Source organism: Barbus barbus, assembly GCF_936440315.1.
Source record: "Barbus barbus genome assembly, chromosome: 43".
NCBI classification, from domain to species: domain Eukaryota; kingdom Metazoa; phylum Chordata; class Actinopteri; order Cypriniformes; family Cyprinidae; genus Barbus; species Barbus barbus.
The window spans coordinates 21,052,641-21,073,111 of record NC_136721.1 but is presented as its reverse complement, the minus strand read 5'-3'; the positions used below and the strand labels follow the sequence as shown (position 1 = coordinate 21,073,111).

Below are 20,471 nucleotides of genomic sequence, written 5' to 3'. Positions count from 1 at the left end.
CAGGCTGGTCATGTGATCTTTACTGTACCTATTGGAGGGAGGGGAGGTGGGTTGGTCTTGCTTTGCTCCGATGGCGTCTGGATTTTTGTCTTCACACCGCTATCCTCACTCACATCTGAAACAGATTTTTGCAAATTATTATTTTTTTTACGCAATAAAAATACCAAAAATAGTATATAGTATACATTGACACATAAATTATAAAAATTATTTAAATGAAATGTTATGTTTTTCTATTTATATTTTAAAGAACATTAAATTTAAATAAATATTTTTATTCAACAAAAATTAAGAATAATAACTTAATAAAGAAAATTATTTAAATATTAGAATTTAAAATATACATATATTTAGTAATATATTATATCTAGTAAAATACTTTTTTTAATTTGTATTTTTATATATTATTTTTAAAATGTATATTTATATTTTTTATTTTTAAAATATAAATATGAATTAACATGAGATTGTTGGCATGCAGGCCATACCGTTGTTGCCATTCACACCGTTGGATTTGAGAGGCAGAAAGCCCAGGTACGTGTTGGGCATTTGTTCAGGTGGACGGGAGACGATGAGGTTCACCAAGCCTTTAGCTTTACGGATGGTGGTGACGGCTTTAGAGTGAGACACGCCGATCATCAGATCCTCATTCACCTGTACATAAACGCAACCACAGAATTAGCTTTCATAACTTAAACAACATACTGCGTTTTTCCAAAAACACCGGTTACTGACCTTCAGTAAACGATCACCAACTTGCAATGTGCCCGCGGTGTCTGCGGTGCCTCCAGGGGTGATGGACTTCACGAAAATACCCCTCTCTCCACCAATCACAGAAAAGCCCAGGCCTCCTGCAGGCGGCTTCTCCAACTGCAGCTTCACAATCTGCTCCTGTAAACACATTAGACCAGAAACGAGTGAAATAAAGAACACAGAATGTGAATGAGATGATAAACTGATAACGAAAGCACATTAACAATTGCAATTAAATCAAAGACGGAGGAAGCCTCACTCAACGTTTGCCGTCCACTGCGGTACTTCCTAAAAATCAACTCAAATTCCTCTCACCTGTTCCTCTTGTCGCTAACAGACTGCAGAAATCTGACCTGTCTGTGTGACCTTCTAAAGTCAGTGTATTTAGTGATAAAAGATTTAGCCAGAGCTGCACCGATCAATATTAGGTAATCGTTTACCAGAAGTTCTACAGGTCCTTACCTCAGCGGGACAGATACCGGATAGGGCCTCCAATTCATTACGATCGTCGCTATGGAGATAACCTATGATACAAAGAGAGAAATGAGGTCACTGTATATATTACTCAGCTTACAGCCAGAAGAGTAACAGCGCTGCTAACCAGAGCATCAGAATGCCATCAAATCACAAGAAAAGTAAACAACTGATACCATTAATTAAAGCAATAAGCACTTGGATCACATCTTAGAGTGACTTAACTGTAGTTAAGGGGTGACATTAGCTAAAAATATAATATAATAACAATTAGCTTAGCATTTCCTGTTTTAAACTGTAAATGACCAATGAGAATTCAGTATGCAAATATGAGCAAGATTCTATACCAAGATCACATCAGTGTAAGTCAATGGAAACATTACATTTATAATTTCTTTAACTGCTTGAAATGTATTGCCTTTTTAGTTTTGATATCAGTTTTCTTAATTTGTCTCAATCTGAGCATAGTATATGATTTTTTTTTTTTTAAAGGAAATTAATGCTTTTATTCAGCAAGGATGCATTAAATTGATCAAAAGTGGCATTTATGTTTTCTATTTCAATTATATGCAAACTTTTAAACTTTCCATTCAAAGACTCCTAAAAAAATGCTGAACAAAAATGATGGTTTCCACAAATGTTTTCAATATTGATGATGATAAAAAAAAACATAAAAAACAAAGTTTCTAAAGAATTTCTCAAATCTGTATCGAATCATGTGACACTGAAGAGTTACTGGAGTAATGATGCAGAAAATTCAGCTTTGCATTGCAGGAGTAAATTACATTTTAAAACATTCAAATAGAATTTGAAAATGAAATAATATTTCACAATATTACTGTTTTTGCTGCATTTTTAATCAAATAAATACAGCCTTGGTGAGCATAAGAGACTTCTTTCAAAAGCGGCAACAATAAAATCCTCCTGACCCAAAACTACAGAACAGTGGTTACATTTTGATAAAAATATGCAGTTACTGCTAATTTATACACTTACCGTTCATACTCTGTGAGACTTTAGGACTGACGTTATTGTTTAGTAACGAAATCTGCTCCTCACCCGGAAAAACAGGCTTCCCATCCCTGCAGAAATATAGTTAGATAGTGGCATCCGTTCAAAAGTGTTACACATATCACATAACAACGGCCAAAAAAAGTCCATCAAAAGTATCTTTCCAACACCTGAAAGTAATATGGATGATCTTCAAAGTGTTTTTTGTGAAGGTGAAGCGAATAACTCACCTGGTGGCTTTAAGACTGAGATTCCTCAGTGACAGCTGCAGGAGTCTGCGGCTCTCGATCAAGGTCAGATCCTGCGTTGGAGCGCCGTTGATGTAATGTATGATATCCAAGTGTCTCAAACTGCCTTCCGCAGAGGCTACGGATCCTGGGATGATGTCCTTTACGAACAGCACGCCCAACCCACTGTCACTTCCTCCATCGAGAACAAGCCCTGCAAGAGACGCCCAGAAAACAAACACTTAGCTGCGCTAACCCTAACGCCACCTTCTGTTTTTCTTTCTTTTGCTTTTTTGTCAGCGGGCTGAAACCTGATACCCTTTATCTGGCATGTTGTCTAACCCCATGAGCTCATTTTTCCAGTGAAACGCAGGTGGGCTTTGTTTATTCTGATGCATATCTGTGTTTTTGTGTGACCCGGTAAAGCACTGTTGACCTCTGACAGCCAGAATGCTGCAGAATCCACTCACTCAGCAGGATTCTGGGTATTTCTGAGAAGACCGAAGGCATTGCGTGGTAAAGAGGATCGTTTACCATATATACGTTGATGTTTCCATTACCTAAGGACTCGTCGTGGCATTGAAACGTGATGTCAGGAAGGAGGTGGGCTTCTATTGGTGGTTTGGGAAGTTCTAGGATGCGGCCGACCACAAGGTCCACGACTTTGGGGGCGGCACGAACCAGGTTGACCACCTCGGTGTGATTCATGCCAGACACGTCTGTGTTATTCACCTATAAACAGAGGAAGACGAGTGAAGATGCATTACAATGTGTAAAATACAATTAAATTTGAAGTTTTGCAGCTTTTAGCCCATGTGTTCGTTTTATATGGTAGTGTATTGATAAAGGCCAAAGGTTGACAAATGTAAAATATTTGTCCAATATAATGCTCTCTAAAATCAGAAGGTCCCTCCCATTAATACTATCTGCCATAGTTATTATACTAACCTAAAACTAAAAAAAACCATTTAAAAAATATCATTATTTGAAACAAAATCAATGTTAACAAATAAAATAAAAACAAAAATAAAAAAAAGTGAAATACTGAAAATAATGAAATAAATCTTTCAAAAACCTCAAATTCTACCAACCCAAAATTTTTATTGGTAGTGGAAGTTGAAAATTGAAAAAGTTATCTTTTTCTGATGATGTATTGTTTCCTATGTATGTTTGTATGTATGTATGCAAAAATTAAATAAATACGACTTTCTTTAACTAGCTATATAAAGGTTTCAAATAGTTCTGCAAAGCAACAGGAAAGATAAACCCATCACCCAGTGGCGATGCTGTACCATTATCATGCGATCCCCTGGACGCAGTCTGCCATCTCCCTTAGCAGGGTCCTGGATAATGTCATGGATGTAGCAATTATTGTCATTCCCTTTGGTGAGAGTGAAACCTAAACTTCCTTTATCAGACTTCACCAGAGACACCTTCAGCTCCACCTCCTAAAAAGACAAACATTCCTGTCTTTATCAGAGCAGAGAAGATCCTCAACACATGCAGGATATTCTATTAGAAATTCTCAAAAGAAGATCATTTGGATTAAATAACACACAGAGATCAAGTTGTCGTCAAGTTAATGGTCACTCACAGGGATGAACTCTTCCTCCTGGCCGTGATCTGGCAGACAGAGGTTAACCGTGTTTGGCAGCGGTGGGGGAAGAGGGTCTGGACTGGGGCTCAGGATCCCAATCTCAGGCAGGGCTGGAGAAGATGACATACGAACTGCAGAGCTGTCCAAATCACTGGAGGACACAGACAGGAAATGGAACATAATTAATAAACATGCATTCTGTGACATACATTGAGAAAATGTGAGGTGCTCCATCTAAAAGAAGGAAAAAAAATCTTATTATATTGTATTTTCTAGATTTCTACATTAAATTGTAATTTTTTCTTATTTAATTTAAGAATAAATTAAAATATTAAAATTAAAATAATTATAAATTGCTTCATAAGATCGACACTGAAGCTAAGAACCCGAAAAAGAAAACTGAAAGAACTAAGAAACATGGAAAAAAAGTGAAATAAAATAAAATAAAATGCTTTGAGATATTTAAATATTTAAACTAAAATATTACATTTTTATATTTTATAGACATTTAAACTAAAAACAAAATAAATTAATTAATAAAATGTGAAAAACTATGTTAAATTAAAAATGAAATAAAACATTTAAATAAAAAATGCGTTATGAGATCAATGCTTACGGAAACCAAAATGCTAATTGAAATAAATAAAGTGAAAAAAAAAAAGATGCTAAATTAAAAATTAAAAAGAAAAAGTGTACTCCATGAGATGGGCACTAAAAATAAAACGTTAAAATTAATTATAAATATGCTTTATGAAACTGACTTTGAAACTAAAAACAAATAAAATGTGAAAAAATCTTACTTTAAATTAAAACCAAAATAAAGAAAATAAAACGCTTTATGAGATCGGCCTTGAAACTAAGAAACAGAACATAAAAAAACTAATGTTAAATAAAAAAAAAGAAAATACTTTGAGATCGACATTAAAATGAAACAAAAAATTTAACTTGGAAATGGCGTAACTAGCAGTTTGTACAGACTAATAGGTTAATACAGCATATCGACCCGTTTCTGTCATTTCATTATTTTCATTTCTACTCTAAAAGATTATGTCAAAGCAAATGCCAGTCAAAAGAAGCCACGTCATTTTTGCTGCAGATCTTTGTCACACTGCATTCAGCAGTGCAAACAAGTGTTTCACTGCTGCTGGCTGTCATGTTGTCTGACTCAGTCACATGATACAGACTGAGCAAAACACTCCCACAGGAGAGATTAGTGCCGTCACACCTGAACTCTGTAACCTGGGCCCAATTACATTAAACAATCATGTCGGCTTATGCAAGAACAGTGTTTATTTCTAAAAGACTGACAAAGCCAAGTTATACATGAAAAGCTCTTATACATGAAAACATATATTAACATAACAAAAAGTGTCTTATGCTTAAAGAATACATTTCTGACCTTCTGCTGACATCCGGTCTAGACATGGACTGTCTGGGTGAGTAATAAGCTGATCGTATGGTGTCGTCCATATCGGCCTCGTATGGGAGTCTTCCAATGGGGGTCTGGTAGACACTCCGGTCCCAGGTTTGACTGGCCTGCTCCAGGTTGGCGGGGCTGAAGGCCTCCTCCAACTCGTCGTTGTCTGTGCTGTCGCTGTAACTGTCCCTGCGACTGGGCGACTTCACCAGCAGCCTCTCCAGAGCCTCTTCCACAGGACCCACCGCCCAAGGGCGCTCCGTCTGAGGTGGGGAGCTCGTCTTGGCATCAGGCTGGGGCTTAGGACGGGGTTCCTTTCGTGGAGAGGGTACAGGAGTCTAGGGAAAGTCAATTGTAGACTTAATTTTGAAGATGTGAAATATCCCAAAACAGGTTGGCTGTTAAACTGGAGAGCTACTGAGATAGCAAAAAGACTTAATAAAATGAAAAAATAAAATACATTACATTTTTAATTAAATATAAATACTAAAATTAAAATACAACAAAATCCTAACCCTAAATACTAATTAAAAATAAATAAATAAATAAAATAACAAATACTCAATAAAATAATAATCAAATGTAATAAAACTCCATAAAACAAATCAAAACAAAATAAGACTCAAAATAAAAGAAAAAGAGACAAAATAGATCTCTAAACTCAGTAAAACTCAAGAAATTAACAGCCCTCAATGAAATAAAATACTCAACTCAAAACTGAATAAAATAAAATGAAATACTCAAAATAAAATTTAATTAAATGCAACAATAACCCCAAATACTAATAATAAATAAATAAATAAAAAAGCACTAAATAAACAAACAAATAAATAAACTCAGATTAATATTATAAAACAAAAGGAAATAAAACAAATTAAGACTCAAAATTAAAGAAAAAAAGCTAAATAAACCAATATTAAAAACCAATATTAATAATAAACAAAAATGCAATAAATAAAACAATATACTCATTAAAATAAAATACTGAAATAAAAACATAGTATAAGATAAAAAGTATAAAATACAATAATAATAAAACCTAAATTTAATACAATTTAATAAAAAATAAAATACTCAAATTAAGACTCAAAATACAACAAAACCCTAACCCTAAATAAAACAAAACACTCATTTAAAAAAAAAAAAAAAAAATCAAGTCCCAAAATACTTTATCAAAGTAAAAATAATAAATAATAATCTTTAATAAAAATAACTTGTCTCTTCTGGTGGCACTTTTCCTGATATTCTTGAGTGAAAACCAAGCAGAATATTCCTTTAGATAAAAGGAATGTAATGCACGGATGTGAATTCAGATCAACGAGATGAAAACTAAAAGCCTTACTTTAATGGCAGGGTCCATCTCAGGTAAGACCCCTGGTGCAGGTCTACACAAGTGAAGGGTCACCTCCTGTCCTGTACCCCTCAGAGCAGAGATCACCTCCTGACAACACACCAAAGAACAAAAGACATGTTTTAATAATACTATTTATGTTTTGTTTTTTTAGAATGTAGTAAAAGTAAAGGGTTAACGCACATGTTGTGACAATCCTTTGAGTGACGTCTGATTGACACGTAGAATGACGTCGCCCACTTCGATGCGGCCACTCTCAGCTGCTGGTTGCCCTGGAAACAGCTTCTTGACCCGGACCATGCTGGAGCCCACAGGCTCTCCGGGAACGTTCTCCTCACGGCTGAAACTGAAGCCCAGACCAGACGTGTTCTTCAGCAAACCCACCTCAAACGTGTTATCTAGAGGGGGTAAACAAGAAAGAGGACGATTTACTCTTCCAAAGTTCAAAAATCATCCCACACATTTAACCTCTAGCACATTTTCAAATGTTCATCAACAAGTGTGTCGATTCCATCTCATACCTGGAGTAATGAAGCTGTATTCTGCTTTCTTTGGAGGTGGTGGTGGCGGCTCCTCTGCAGCTGCGTTCTGAGGTTCAGAAGTGTCTTGTGGGGTCAGAGGGGCATGGATACTGTCTTTTGGGGGCTGACCTTTCTCCATCAACAGATGCACCACCTAGACAGCGGGAATTATTTTTAAAAAACACAGTTAGCTTTCAGAGAAGCACAGTCCTCTAGGGGGCGCAGTGCAGCCTCAGACCCAGAGTTCTCACCTGTCCAGTCTCTCTGAGGATCTGGACAGCCTGTTGGTGTGTCGCTCCTTCAAGACTCTTCCCATTCACAGCCACCACACGATCACCTGTCCGACAAAATCAACACTCAGGCTTGCATTATTGAAATTTTGAAAAATATAGATCGTCGAAAAAATTGTATATTATTTAATTTATATATTACACTATATTATATTACTATCCATCCACTGTCCGAACTGCTTGTCCTTTGCAGCGTTGTGGGATGAATAATGTTGCATTATATTTTATAAATTATATATCATATCATATATATATCATATTATCCATTTTCTCCAAACTGCTTGTCCTACTTAGGTTTGTGGGATATTAATATTGCATTTTTTTTTATAAATTATATATTATAAAATATACACTGAAAGCAAGAGTCAGAAACCAAAAACTTCAAAACTTCAATAAAACAAGAATTGAATCTTATTAATACTATACAAAATTATAAATGCAACACTTGTTTTTGCCCCCATTTTTCCTGAGCTGAACTCAAAGATCTAAGACTTTTTCTATGTACACAAAAGCCCTTTTTCTCTCAAATATTGTTCACAAATCTGTCTAAATCTGTGTTAGTGAGCACTTCTCCTTTGCCGATATAATCCATCCACCTCACAGGTGTGAATATCAAGATGCTGATTAGACAGCATGATTATTGCACAGGTGTGCCTTAGGCTGGCCACAATAAAAGGCCACTCTAAAATGTCCAGTTTTATCACACAGCACAATGCCACAAGTTTTGAGGGAGCGTGCAATTGGCATGCTGACTGCAGGAATGTCCACCAGAGCTGTTGCCCGTGAATTGAATGTTCATTTCTCTACCATAAGCCGTCTCCAAAGGTGTTTTCAAAATAGGCCTTTTGTGTAAATAGATCAGCTCATGAAAATTGGGGGCAAAAACAAGTGTTGCGTTTATAATTTTGTTCAGTCTATTATATTCAAATAGATTGCAATATTAATATCCTGCCACCCAACATGGGACATTTTATACATATTATAATTACATTACATATTTTGTAAAACAGAAAGGGTAGCCTATTTTCGCACCACACAGTTTATTTGATCATTTACCATATCATTTATTCATACATATATACATACATATACACAGTGCCCTCCAAAAGTATTGGAGATATATATATATATATATATATATATATATATATATATATATATATATATATATATATATATATATATATATATATATATATATATATATATATATATATATATCTATATATATTTTTTTTTTTTTTTTTTGTATATTTTTATACCTTTCTTTATCCTCCCGTCAAGCTCAGCTGCTCCTTTAGGAATGACACCTTTGACATATATTCCTCCATGCCTCACTGTTGTGTTTGATCCGCCCTGAGACAGACAAACATGTTAATACACCCATAAAGAAATGCATCATGGCAAATAATGCCTGTGCTCTGTGTTTTGAGTCTACGCGTGTATTAAGAAATCAATTGGACATGCTCACTATATAATTTCTAGATTATGATTGAACCATTTTCAAATAATGATTGAACGAGATTGAACCATCTAATAAAATCAACAGCACCCATCCTTACAATCATAAAAGTAAACCACTTGATTTCTTGAATTGATGATTAATACATTTCATCGCAGTATTCTGAAATACTGAATTAAAAAAAATAAAAATAAATCAAAAATCACAAGACCTACATATCACCACATGATCATAAATCTCAAGAAAGATCACTGTAAAATCACACCGCAGACAAGCGAATGCAAATCCATGCAGGCATTAGTGCTTCTCTGTTACAAACACAACACAACTGTAAATGTGGCATGTTGTCTTGGCTGCGCCTGTTTCAGCATTTTGCTCTACCTACTGTGTTTCAGTTTTACCGTTAGTGAAGGAGCCAATTCAAATGCCTGTACAAATCTGCATGCAAAGAGCCAAATCTACTTTCCCAAAACTGAAGCCAAGTGAGGAGCTTCAGAAAGGCGTGAGGGCTATGGGCACAAAAACAACAACACACACACACACACGCACACAAAAAGTAAGTCAAAGGGAAACAAAGGAGAACAAAAAGAGAGCGGAAACCTTTCCAAACAGTACCGTGACACTAATGCCCAGACTGCTGTCTATTTTGGACAGCTCAACGTCAAATAGATCTCCAGGCTGGAGGCTATTGACTTCTGGGCTACTAGCACTTAAAGACTCCGTGACGGTGTTGGGAGAAACCCCCTGTAAACAGAGAAGAGCTGGGTAAATACAAGGCCGTGCACAGCCGTACACATGCAAGGGTCAAGGGGTCAGAGGTTAATGGTGTTGACATGCAAAACTGCATTGCATTTACATTCAGAAATGCAATTGGGCAGAAAGGAGGAGAGGGACGGTCGCAAGCAGTTAGAATGTTTTCACTGATATTTGACATTTGTGTGACTCTGAAGTGTATGTATTGAACCTAAATGCTGATATTAGGTCTAAGAAATGTGGAACTGATAAATATAAAGTTCAATATGAGATACACCATGTACTAACCAGGGGTTTTTGATCTTCACAGACTTTATGGCAATTCATGACAAAAGATTGTGTCAGTCACTCGGCTGTGATGTTTAGCACTGCCCATACTGAATTTTCATTGGTCCAACACCATTCTTATGTGGTTTCTATGGAGTTTGGGGTCACTATGATTTATTTTTGTAGGACATTAACACTTGTTTTCAGCAAGGGTGCATTAAATGTTTTGCAGTCAAAATACATTTTTTAATTAAATATATGTTGCCTTAGTGAGCATAAGAAACTTATTTTCATTAACATTTAAAAAAAAAAAAAATCTTACTGACTCCAAAACTTGGTCTAAGCACCTCCTTCAACAAGTCTATGAGACATTTAGAAACGGAAACTGCTTAGAAAGGTAATAAAACACCTCTCCTAATCGTTTTTCTTGGCAATGTTGAATTAACATCACACCTGGTTAGAGCACAGTGTAAATGTGAAATATATTTGAAAAATCCTAAATTATGTTCTGCATCTCATTGCATATGAGGAATTCCAAGGAGGGATGGAATGAGCAAGGAAGAGCTGTCCTAATATTCAAAAAAAAAAAGCAATTTAATATTTTCTGAGAAGTTTAAAAAGCACACATCTCAAAGTTCACATCAAACAGACGCTGACTAGAAACTAAAAACCTTGAGGTGAGAGTCAAAGTTCATTTAAATCACTACAGAGACTGATTCTACCTTTTTAGTCTGTTGTTTCTCTTGGCTACTTGAGTATGTGTCTTCATCCATGTCCGAATCCCCTCTGTCTGAGTATAATTCCAGCTCTTTAGGAACGTCTGGCACTTTGGATTTTCTGGTTTTAGGGGGTAAAGCTGGTGGTGTAGCTTCAACAGAGAGTTTACTGTCAGTGGGGATGGACTGCACGGGTGCAGGACCCTCGGTGGGAACGTTGCGATGGAATCCATTGAGACTTGTTTGCAGGAGGCTGGCGCTCTCGGTCCTGGAGTCCTGCGAGCTGATGCTCCCCTGTCGAATGGACTGAGGCGGAGACGTTTTGCTGGAGGCAGCAGGAGGAGGGCTAGGGGAGCATGTATGATCTTCAGAGGAAGAGTTGACGTCTACTTCCTGATTTTGTGTGGCTGATTTGTAGTGATGGATTTCTGAAGGAGAGTCTAGAGGCAAAAACATGCTTGTTTATAAGTATTGTCATCACGATAATACAAATTTCTCCAGAAAAGTCTATTCTGGTGAAATCTTACTGCACTGTGTTATAGTCCTTACAAAATGACCACATGCAAAGTCAATAAATTATTTCCATTACCTGGAAACAGTCTCTCTTTAGGTTGAGAGACCACCAGCGTAACATCATCAGGGGCATTCTGCAGAATCTCCACCACAGTGTCATGTGACAGGCTCTCCAGACTGACGTCATTCACGCTCAACAGCCTGTCACCTTCAGGAAATACAAAAATGTAGAGTTAATCTTACACTGAACAATGTAAAATGTTTAAAGTGTTCTACAATAGGGTTATTATAGATTACAAAAAAAAAAAAAAAAAAAAAATATTATTTTTATACACACATTTTTTATATATAAAAAGTTCTCATTTTCGTTTAGTTTATCTTAATGAAATAAAATAAACTAAATAAAAATTGTTAATATATTAAAAGGCTAATTAAAAAAAAAAAACAAGAAAAAAACTTCAAAGCTAAAATAAAAATAGAAAAAAAAAAAAACTTTCAAAATATTAATTAAAAATTATAATAGTAGCTCAGTTATACTAAAACTACAACAATAACAAAACAATTTTTTTGGATCATTCGGGAATTATTCAAAGGATTACAGGAAAGCATTCCTTAAATTTTCTAAAATAAAAAAAAAGGTATTCTAGAAGCATTTAAAATTATTTCACAGCTAAAGTATTACAAACAATAGTTATTAAAGGGGAAGAAAACATTTTAACTTGACTGTTTTTAGAATTAGAATTTAGTTTTGTTTTAAATTATTTGAATACACTGACAATAATTTATTAATTTAAATACTTTTAAGCCATTCTGCTGCCCCCTTGGATGTTTGTTGAGGGTCCCTTTTTGAGAACCACTGATTTAAAGCACGTTTAAATCACTTCAAAGCATTTTATAATGATTTGAAGCATTCTACAATCCTTTAAGGATAAGTTTGCATGAACTTTGTGAATTTCTCCACTAAAACATCATGCTTTCAACTGGAAAATTCAAAGAACTACATATAAGTAAAGAATCAAGGGTGAAAGCACCACTCCCCTCCACTTTCATACCTGGTTTCAGACATCTGTTGATATCTGCTGGTCCACCTGGTGTGATGGAGCTGATGATGGTGCCCAGGTCCTGCCGGCCAGAATTCTCTCCACCTACCACCTGAAAGCCTGAGCGCAACACAAACCACACACTTCACTCTACTGTATCTTGCTACAAAAAGACAAATGTCCAAAGAGTCAAAGATGTCTTACTGAAACTGTCATTTGTGCATGTACTAAATGTATTTCTCTTATCAGTGATAGAGAACCTCTTATTGAGGCCGAATCCTGATAAGATATTTCAGTGCAGGTCACCATCTGAGGCGGATGTATAACAGGACATTCTCTCTTCTGGAGTGGGATTCATTAGTCAGTGTGTGAGCTGTGAGAACTGCCAGACCTCTGCAATATATCACACTACGCTTTATTCCTGTCAGAGTCGTTTGTGTGTGCGTGTGTGTGTGTGTGTCGATAATCTGGCCGTTTAACAGCATTTCTGTGTCAGTAAAATTCCATTCTGACTGGACATGTGACCCCGTCCCAGCAGCAGAGGGTCTTGTTACTCACCCAGTCCGTACTTGACGTCTTTCTTCAGATTTACAGTCTGTATCTCTCGCTCTGGGGAGGGTAAGGCATGTACTTTCTTCTTCAAGGAGTCTGTGGGTGGGAAATACCAAAGGGGAAGAGGTCTGGGTTTTAAAACAGAGTGTGTTCATTCATACAAACACACTTTGAGAACTTTCAGAAGGTCAATCCACCACAAACACAATTACAAAATTAAAATCCTAGTAATAAATTTATATTTTCAAAATGAAAAAAAAAAAAAAAAAAGCATCACAATGTAAAAAAAGAAAAAAAAAAGAAAAGAAAAAAAAAAAACTCTACAGACCACAATGTGCACCACAATTATCTTTCATTTAATTTTAAAGGTGTCATGTAGGATGTAATTTTTGTAATCCTTTTAATTTAATATTTTTTAATTATTTAGCTTTAGTAGTTTAAATAAAAAATAAGTAGCTTTAATAAATAAAGTAGCTTTAATAAAAAAAAAAAAAAATTGCTTTAATAAAAAAAAATATTAGCTTTAATAAAAAAATAAGTAGCTTTAATAAATAAAAATAAATAAATAAGTAGCTTTAATAAATAAATCGGTTTTGATAGAGATAAATAATGTTGTTTTTTATATTTTTTGTAGTTTTTTTTTTTTAAATGTTTGAATTGTTTTTTTTATCGATTTGTTAAAAAAATAAAAAATGCTTTTTAATTTTAGCTTCAGTTAACTATAATTTGACTAACTTTTTTACTACTATTTACTTACTGCTATTATCTGATTCTTTATATACATTTAGTACAGAACACAAAACGTAGTAATTTGTGTATCTAAAAAATTTATAATTATACAAAACTTAAAAATGTGTATACTTGAAAAAAAATTCTTTTTGAATTGATCAAATAAAGAATAGTTAGGAAATACTGTATACATCTCTGATGTAACAAGTTGAAGAACTGGGAAGAGCTACTGAAAGCAGGCTAACGCTTGCTCTGTGTATTTATACTGGCATTAAACATATCAAACACATGCACAGCTCTCCATAAACTGGGCTAATCTTTCATAACTAGTGTCTTGGTGCTGAGGCATTATTTTTGGCCCAGCTCTGATGTGCTATACTAACAGCCGTGGCCAGCAGCTCATTCTCGAGGATGAGGGAGATTAGCCCACAACACAGCCGTATATCAAAGCTGATTAAAAACACACAGCTTAACGAAGCAGAATGCGTCTGAGCCAGAGACAGACGTCAATGAAACTTGAGCCAAGTGTGCGCGCGAGAGAGCAGAGCTTTTGAAAAAGATGTTCTCAATGCCATGTAAAACACCAGAAAAGACATCGCAATCCGGAGCATGTTGGATTTGGCAAGTTCTCATCAGACTTTGGGTTCCTGAGCTCTGATTAAGCGGAGGTCGGTGTCACTGAGAGGTAAACTACTGTTATTGACATTAAAAACAGGCCTGTTTTGCTTCACGTAAAGTTCACTGCAATTTTAGCAGATGTTTGTATTTTAGGGTCAGACCAGGACATGACATTTCCTACCAACGTTTAGGACTTACTAAATTTGACCATTGAAAAGAAACAGATGACAGGCAGAAAAGTACAGCACGTTGTGCTTAACGAAACAGAGATTGTATAGCGTACCAGTGATTCCTATGGAGGAGGCAGGAGTAGAGGGCACTCCAGAGCTGTGCATGCTCACACCTGAGGATCAGGGGAAAAAAAAGGAGAAAAAAAAAAAAACACAAATCAAGCACTAGACTACATCAAAAATTAAGTATATGTCTAAAAGGGGAAATTAAGTCTGATATCCTAACAATGACCTTCCTTGAGTTATTTTCAATATAAAACAATATTTTAATGCATAATGCACTTTTTTTTAATGCATTAATGCCTTCTCAATCTTAGCTATTGTGTTTCTTTTTTTTTTTTTTTGGTTTTATAAAAATGATAGCTTGACTTTGATTGGATCAATACAATTATTACATTTTATTTGTCCGTATTATTTGTAAATATTTTTTGATAATTTCAAACGTTTCTATTTTTAATGAACAAACTGATTAGTATTATTATTAATTATTAAAACTGTTGTTTTTATTTTGTTTTTTTGTAAGAAATTAATATTTTTGTTCAACAAGAAAATATTAAATTGATCTTTATTGTTTTTATAATTGTCTTTATAATTAACAGTCAAGTCAATCATAATGTTATAAAATATTTATATTTTAACTAAATATTGTTCTTTTGATCTTTATATACATGAAAATTTCCTGCTGCTGAAATAAATAAACAAATACAAATGAAAACTATTTTAAATTGAAATAATATTTCACAGTATTTTTGTTCAAACAATGCAGCCTTAGTGAGCATTGAGATTTCTTTTAAATATATATACTTTTTTAAAAACTAAATTCCCCAAATCTTTTGAACTGTACTGTAGATTCAATACAACTTTAAAATGTTATACCAAATATTTATTGAAAACTGTTGTCTTATATTGTCATTTTAAATCAATAATGTTTGCATCATGGCTAAAGATAACACAAAACAGTGTTTTCATTTTACATCATGCATTTCCAAATGAATTTCCACTAAAAAATAACTGAATCCTGGTGCTACGTACCAAAACAAAGAGATTAAAAAGTAAAAGAATTTTGTATGTCACCCGAAAAAGAAAAATTATTTCTTTGGATTTATATGCACCAAAAGACTGTGCACAATGAAACCTGGAATATGAATGAAGAAGATAAATAGGGTCAATTTAACCCAAATACAATTCTTTAGCATGGTAAAATCACTGTGACACACAGCCTGTCAGTACAATATCAACCACATCCACTGAACACCAGCATCAGCCAAACACCGACAGTGGCTTTTAAATTGTATGAAGGGTTGTATTATTCTCTGACATATAGAAATGCAGTGATGCATGTACAGGCCCATAAATTCAGACTGTAATCTCTTTATGGCATCTCTCTACATGCGGAGGAAGATGTTGAGAGGATTTGGGCTGCTGCTCTCTCTGATCTGACAGCGGCTGATGGGATGAAATGGAGAGGTAAAATGAAAAGATCAGTGAGGGAACAGAGGGAGAGAGCTGTTAAAAAGATAAAACGAAAGAGGCAGACAGCGGCTGACACCACAGAGAGGCGCACAGACAGATTCCGCCCACTATCCTGACAGACTATCAGAAGAGAGAGACTACAAAGTAAGGAAGTTAGAGAACGTTCAAAAGCAGAAAGACATTGTCTTTGAGGGTGATGAGCCATGTGCGAGTGGAGATAAGAAAGAAACAGCCGGTCGTGTCTCGTCGTCCTCACCTACGACATACGCCTGTCCCGTGTCCTCACAGGAGGAAGAGTCAGACTCTTTCTTCAAGCTTTTGGGGCTCCAGTGGGGACTGTCATCGACCGTGCTGCTGAACACACTGATGATGCAGGGAAAAAAGAAAATGGTCATGAAAATCAGCACAGAGGCAATTACTTGCAGCAGCAGAGCGGAATAAATGCAGTTATTTTCATTTTCTGATCAATCCATAATAATCGCTGGAGCGAGGAATTCTGCAAAACTGCATATTTACAAGCTGGAATTATATACTCAATTCATAAAAACGTGCTTGATTACAATCTGCTAAATCAAGATCTCACCCACCGAACACGCATTACATCGTGGAGTCTAAAACATTACAATTATCTTCACAGGAACATAATGTTTGCAAACACAGTTTCAAGACTGTCACTCTCACATACACAGCAGCTGTCTGTCTCCCATGAGAGCTGATTAACGCTGTTGGCCCCAGGCAGCACAGTGCCAAGCGACAGAGCAACAGAGAAATGCAGAACAGGAGAGTGCGACAGGCGTAAAAGACATTAGAACACAAACTGCAGATGAGCGTGAAAGTGAGATGGGTATAAAAAACTAAAAGTAGCAGAGAAGGAGAGTCAGACGAGTATAAAGATGTAAGATAGTAGACCCAATGCCATTGTTTTGAAGAAATAAACCAAACTACAGTAGATTAGGAGAGTGAGACAGGTGTAAAGACACTGTGAAATGAGTGTAAATTGTGTGCAAAGATACAAAAAAGACATAGCAGGACGCTAAAGTTAGTTATTATCTATTAGACAGGTATGAAGACATTACTTACAACTGATCAAGAGAAGACGACGGGTGTAAAGAGACAGCACAGCAGAGCAGGAGAGTGAGACAAGTATGAAGACATAAGAGAAACCATGCCAGTGGTCGAGAGGGAGACGCGAGAGTGAGTGTAAAAAATATTGTAAAACAAATTTAAAAAATAATCACTCAGAACAGGAGAGTGAGACGGGTATAAAGGCATTACAGGGCACACAATGCTAATCGTGAGAGAAAGACGGGTGTGAAGTGAAAACGAACTGCAGCAAAGCAAAAGAGTGAGACGGGTGTAAAAACGTAAAGCAAAAATGCTTCAGGACAGAAGAGTAAGACAGGTATAAAGAAATAAGACAAACTGAATTAAATCAAGAGATGGAGATTCAATGACATAAAAACAAACTACAGCAGAAGAGGAGAGTGAGACAACCTTATAAGATAAGCTACAGGAGTGAGAGAACTGTAAAGAAATTACAAGACAAACTACAACCAAGCAGGAGAAAACAACGGGTGTAAAGATATAAGACAAATCACTGAAGGAGAGTGATACAAGTGTGAAGATATAAGACAAATCATCTGTAGAGCAGGAGACAGTTTGAAATATAAGACAAGCCACGTCAAAGCTAGAGAGCAAGACGGTTGTAAAGTCATTGTAAAGAAAAGAAAAAAATTCACTCAGAGCAGGAGAGTGAGATAAGTATAAAGACACTAAAAAAACTGAAAATGGATATTAAGTAGAAAGAAATAAGAAACTGTATGGATCAGGAGAGTGAGACGGGGACAAAGATGTCATTAACTACAGCAGAAAAAGATAGTGAGACAGGTGTAAAGACATTGTAAAATAAGCATAAATGAGCGTAAAGATTTACAAAAAGACAAACTGCAGCCAAGCAGAATGAGTGATTCTCTATTTGGGAGTACGGAACAAATTATACAAGGTTAGGAGAGTGAGACAGCTGTAAAAAATATTGTAAAATAGCAGAGCAAGAGAACAAGACGAGTATGTAAAAAACAGCAGCAGATCAGGAGATTGAGGCAGTTGTAAAGAAATAAGAGAGGCCATGTCAGAGCTAGAGTGAGACAGGTATAAAGACACTAAAAGAAACTATGAAAATAGAGATTAACAAGCAGAAAGAAAAAAAGACAAACTGTATGGATTAGGAGAGTGAGACGGGGACAAAGACACAAAACAAACTACAGCAGAAAAGGAGAGCGAGACAGGTGTAAAGACATTACTTGCCAGACAAACTACAAAAGACACAAAAAGATGTAAAAAATATTGTAAAAGAGAAGAGCAAGGGAACCATGTCAGAGTTAGAGAGTGAGACTGGCATAAAGATTTTGTAAAATTACTCAGAGCAGGAGATTGGTACAAAGAGAGGAAAGCGAGACAGGTGTAATGACCGTATAAGACAAACTAAAGGTGAGAGATGAGATGAGAATGCAAAAACGACAAGACAACCAGTGAATAACACAAGCATGTCATTTGTTTTATAAATAATGTTTGCACATGTCTCTCACCCTTCCTGCGGTCTGGCAACAGTGATGGAGTCCGTGTCGGAGCTTGCACGCTGGTGTGTTGATGCAAGCGCTAATGATCGTGTCATGCTGCTCTGTGATTGGCTACTGAAAGGCACCATCCTGTGCTCTGGCGACTCAGGCAGCTGACCCAAGTTATGATGGGAACGACTCTTCATCCTGGGGTTGGAGCTGCTGCTGAACCCCGGAAAGGTCGGTTCGGGTGGAACAGAGATCTGACTTGAACTCTTGCTGAGGGAGATCTCAGAGTAGGACATCCTCTTGTAGAGTTCAGGGTCAGAGCTGGGGGACAGACTAACTGCACCCATCCCATCAGAGTACTGCAGACTGCTCAGAGGAGAGTTCTCTGCAGTGAAAAAGGATGGTAAAGGACAAGAAAAGAGCAACCGTTAAATCCAAGAACTTCAGTTTGCATGGCATTTCTGCCTTTACGCAACAAAGAAAGTTTTACATTATGGCTTGTATTGACCCTAGAGTGCATTTTCAAACCTGAAACTTTCAGTTTAATGCCAATTCTTCAAGAGCAGCCTAAGAAGAAAGGGCCATTTGGAACACTTCCCAGTTTTCTCAAGGCTTCTTATTTCAAATTAGCTTTTCTCATTTTGTTTACTAATTAGTTTAACTCTTATATTCTGCCTGAAACCAAGAGTTGTTTTCTCTTTGATGCAAATATCTCTGAATTATGGAAATTAAACATCAGAAGTCCTCAAGTGGTCTTTCTTCTGTCTTTAAAATTGTTCTCTCATCTCAGAAGAAAGTTTGAAAACAAAATGTGATTTGTTTAATATTGCAAAATAAAAAAAAAATTTAAAAAAAGAAGTAAATTCATTAAATGCTGCTCAAAAGTTTGAGGTCGGTAAGCTTTTTAAAATATTTTATTTAAACAAAAGCACAGTAAAACTATTGTATTGTAGAATATTTATTCCCATTTACTACTATTATCAAAGTTATTTTTTGTGGAAACTGGGATCATTTTTTTTTTCCAGGATTATTTGATGAACAGAATTTTTTAAAACAGCATTTAATTGAAAGAAAAATCTTTTCTAACATTACAAATGTCTTTATTGTAATTTTTAACACTTTTGATCAGAACGCATCCTTTATGAACAAAAGTATTGATTTCTTTAAAAAGATTCCAAAGTAAAAGTGCAAAATAAAATTAAAACTTTTTTTTAATGCCATTTGAATCTATATTTAAATTATTTGCGTTTTTGTGCTTTTGCATTCATAAAGTGCAAAACAAATGTTTGATTTCTCAGTCGCCATTTTGTTTGCTCTTTCTTTTTATTACCCAGGTCCTGCAATTCTTGGTTGTTCTGTCTGGCTTTCATGTGCAGGTGGAATTTGTACTGGGCCGAGCACTGGTGCAGCAGATACTGGCAGGTCTTCTGACTATCTGTCTGAAACAGATGTTTGATCCCGTCCGAAGTGTTCTGCAAGCAAATCTTCTTTTTCTACCATACAGAAACACAAAAGACATACGGGGTGTTACTGACACTCCAAATGATTCCATGTGGAAACAGTCTGAAGCAGAACCTCTTTGGTTTTTCTGGGAAACTCCAGCACGGTCATGTGATTTCCACTAAATGTAAACATGCAAATTTAAACATCTTACCGTGAAAGAGATCTTCTTGGTATCCCTCCAGGGGAACCTTAGCACAGGTGTTCGATTTCCATTTAGGACCTCGAAGATGAGGACACCCTTCGAGTAAATGCCCAGCATGATGCCAGTAAGGGATCTTTTCTCTGGAAGCACACGATGGAAGTGAACTCCATATTCCGGCAGTCTCTGGCACACCTTTACATAACAGAGAAATGATGAGACAGATCTAAAAATCACATGCAGTCTACAACAACAGCTTTTAGGAAAGGAA

At 35.8% G+C, this 20,471-nt stretch overlaps 1 protein-coding gene across 1 annotated transcript in view; it reads right to left on the bottom strand.

Moving 5' to 3' along the window:
• LOC306862368 (tyrosine-protein phosphatase non-receptor type 13-like) overlaps nt 1-20,471 on the bottom strand; it is a 70,989-nt gene that overhangs the window by 5,878 nt on the left and 44,640 nt on the right. Inside the window, exons 16-40 of the mRNA XM_079405137.1 lie at nt 20,213-20,395; nt 19,889-20,051; nt 18,580-18,943; nt 16,251-16,357; nt 14,575-14,634; nt 12,951-13,040; nt 12,405-12,512; nt 11,429-11,560; nt 10,846-11,279; nt 9,719-9,847; nt 8,904-8,997; nt 7,603-7,688; nt 7,352-7,505; nt 7,014-7,228; nt 6,822-6,920; nt 5,462-5,817; nt 4,060-4,213; nt 3,758-3,913; nt 3,026-3,197; nt 2,469-2,679; nt 2,224-2,309; nt 1,216-1,277; nt 736-891; nt 489-654; nt 29-115 (exon numbers count right to left, since the gene is read on the bottom strand). Coding sequence (XP_079261263.1) covers nt 29-115; nt 489-654; nt 736-891; nt 1,216-1,277; nt 2,224-2,309; nt 2,469-2,679; nt 3,026-3,197; nt 3,758-3,913; nt 4,060-4,213; nt 5,462-5,817; nt 6,822-6,920; nt 7,014-7,228; nt 7,352-7,505; nt 7,603-7,688; nt 8,904-8,997; nt 9,719-9,847; nt 10,846-11,279; nt 11,429-11,560; nt 12,405-12,512; nt 12,951-13,040; nt 14,575-14,634; nt 16,251-16,357; nt 18,580-18,943; nt 19,889-20,051; nt 20,213-20,395 — 4,024 coding nt within the window. The remainder of the gene's footprint in view (nt 1-28; nt 116-488; nt 655-735; nt 892-1,215; nt 1,278-2,223; nt 2,310-2,468; nt 2,680-3,025; nt 3,198-3,757; nt 3,914-4,059; nt 4,214-5,461; nt 5,818-6,821; nt 6,921-7,013; nt 7,229-7,351; nt 7,506-7,602; nt 7,689-8,903; nt 8,998-9,718; nt 9,848-10,845; nt 11,280-11,428; nt 11,561-12,404; nt 12,513-12,950; nt 13,041-14,574; nt 14,635-16,250; nt 16,358-18,579; nt 18,944-19,888; nt 20,052-20,212; nt 20,396-20,471) is intronic.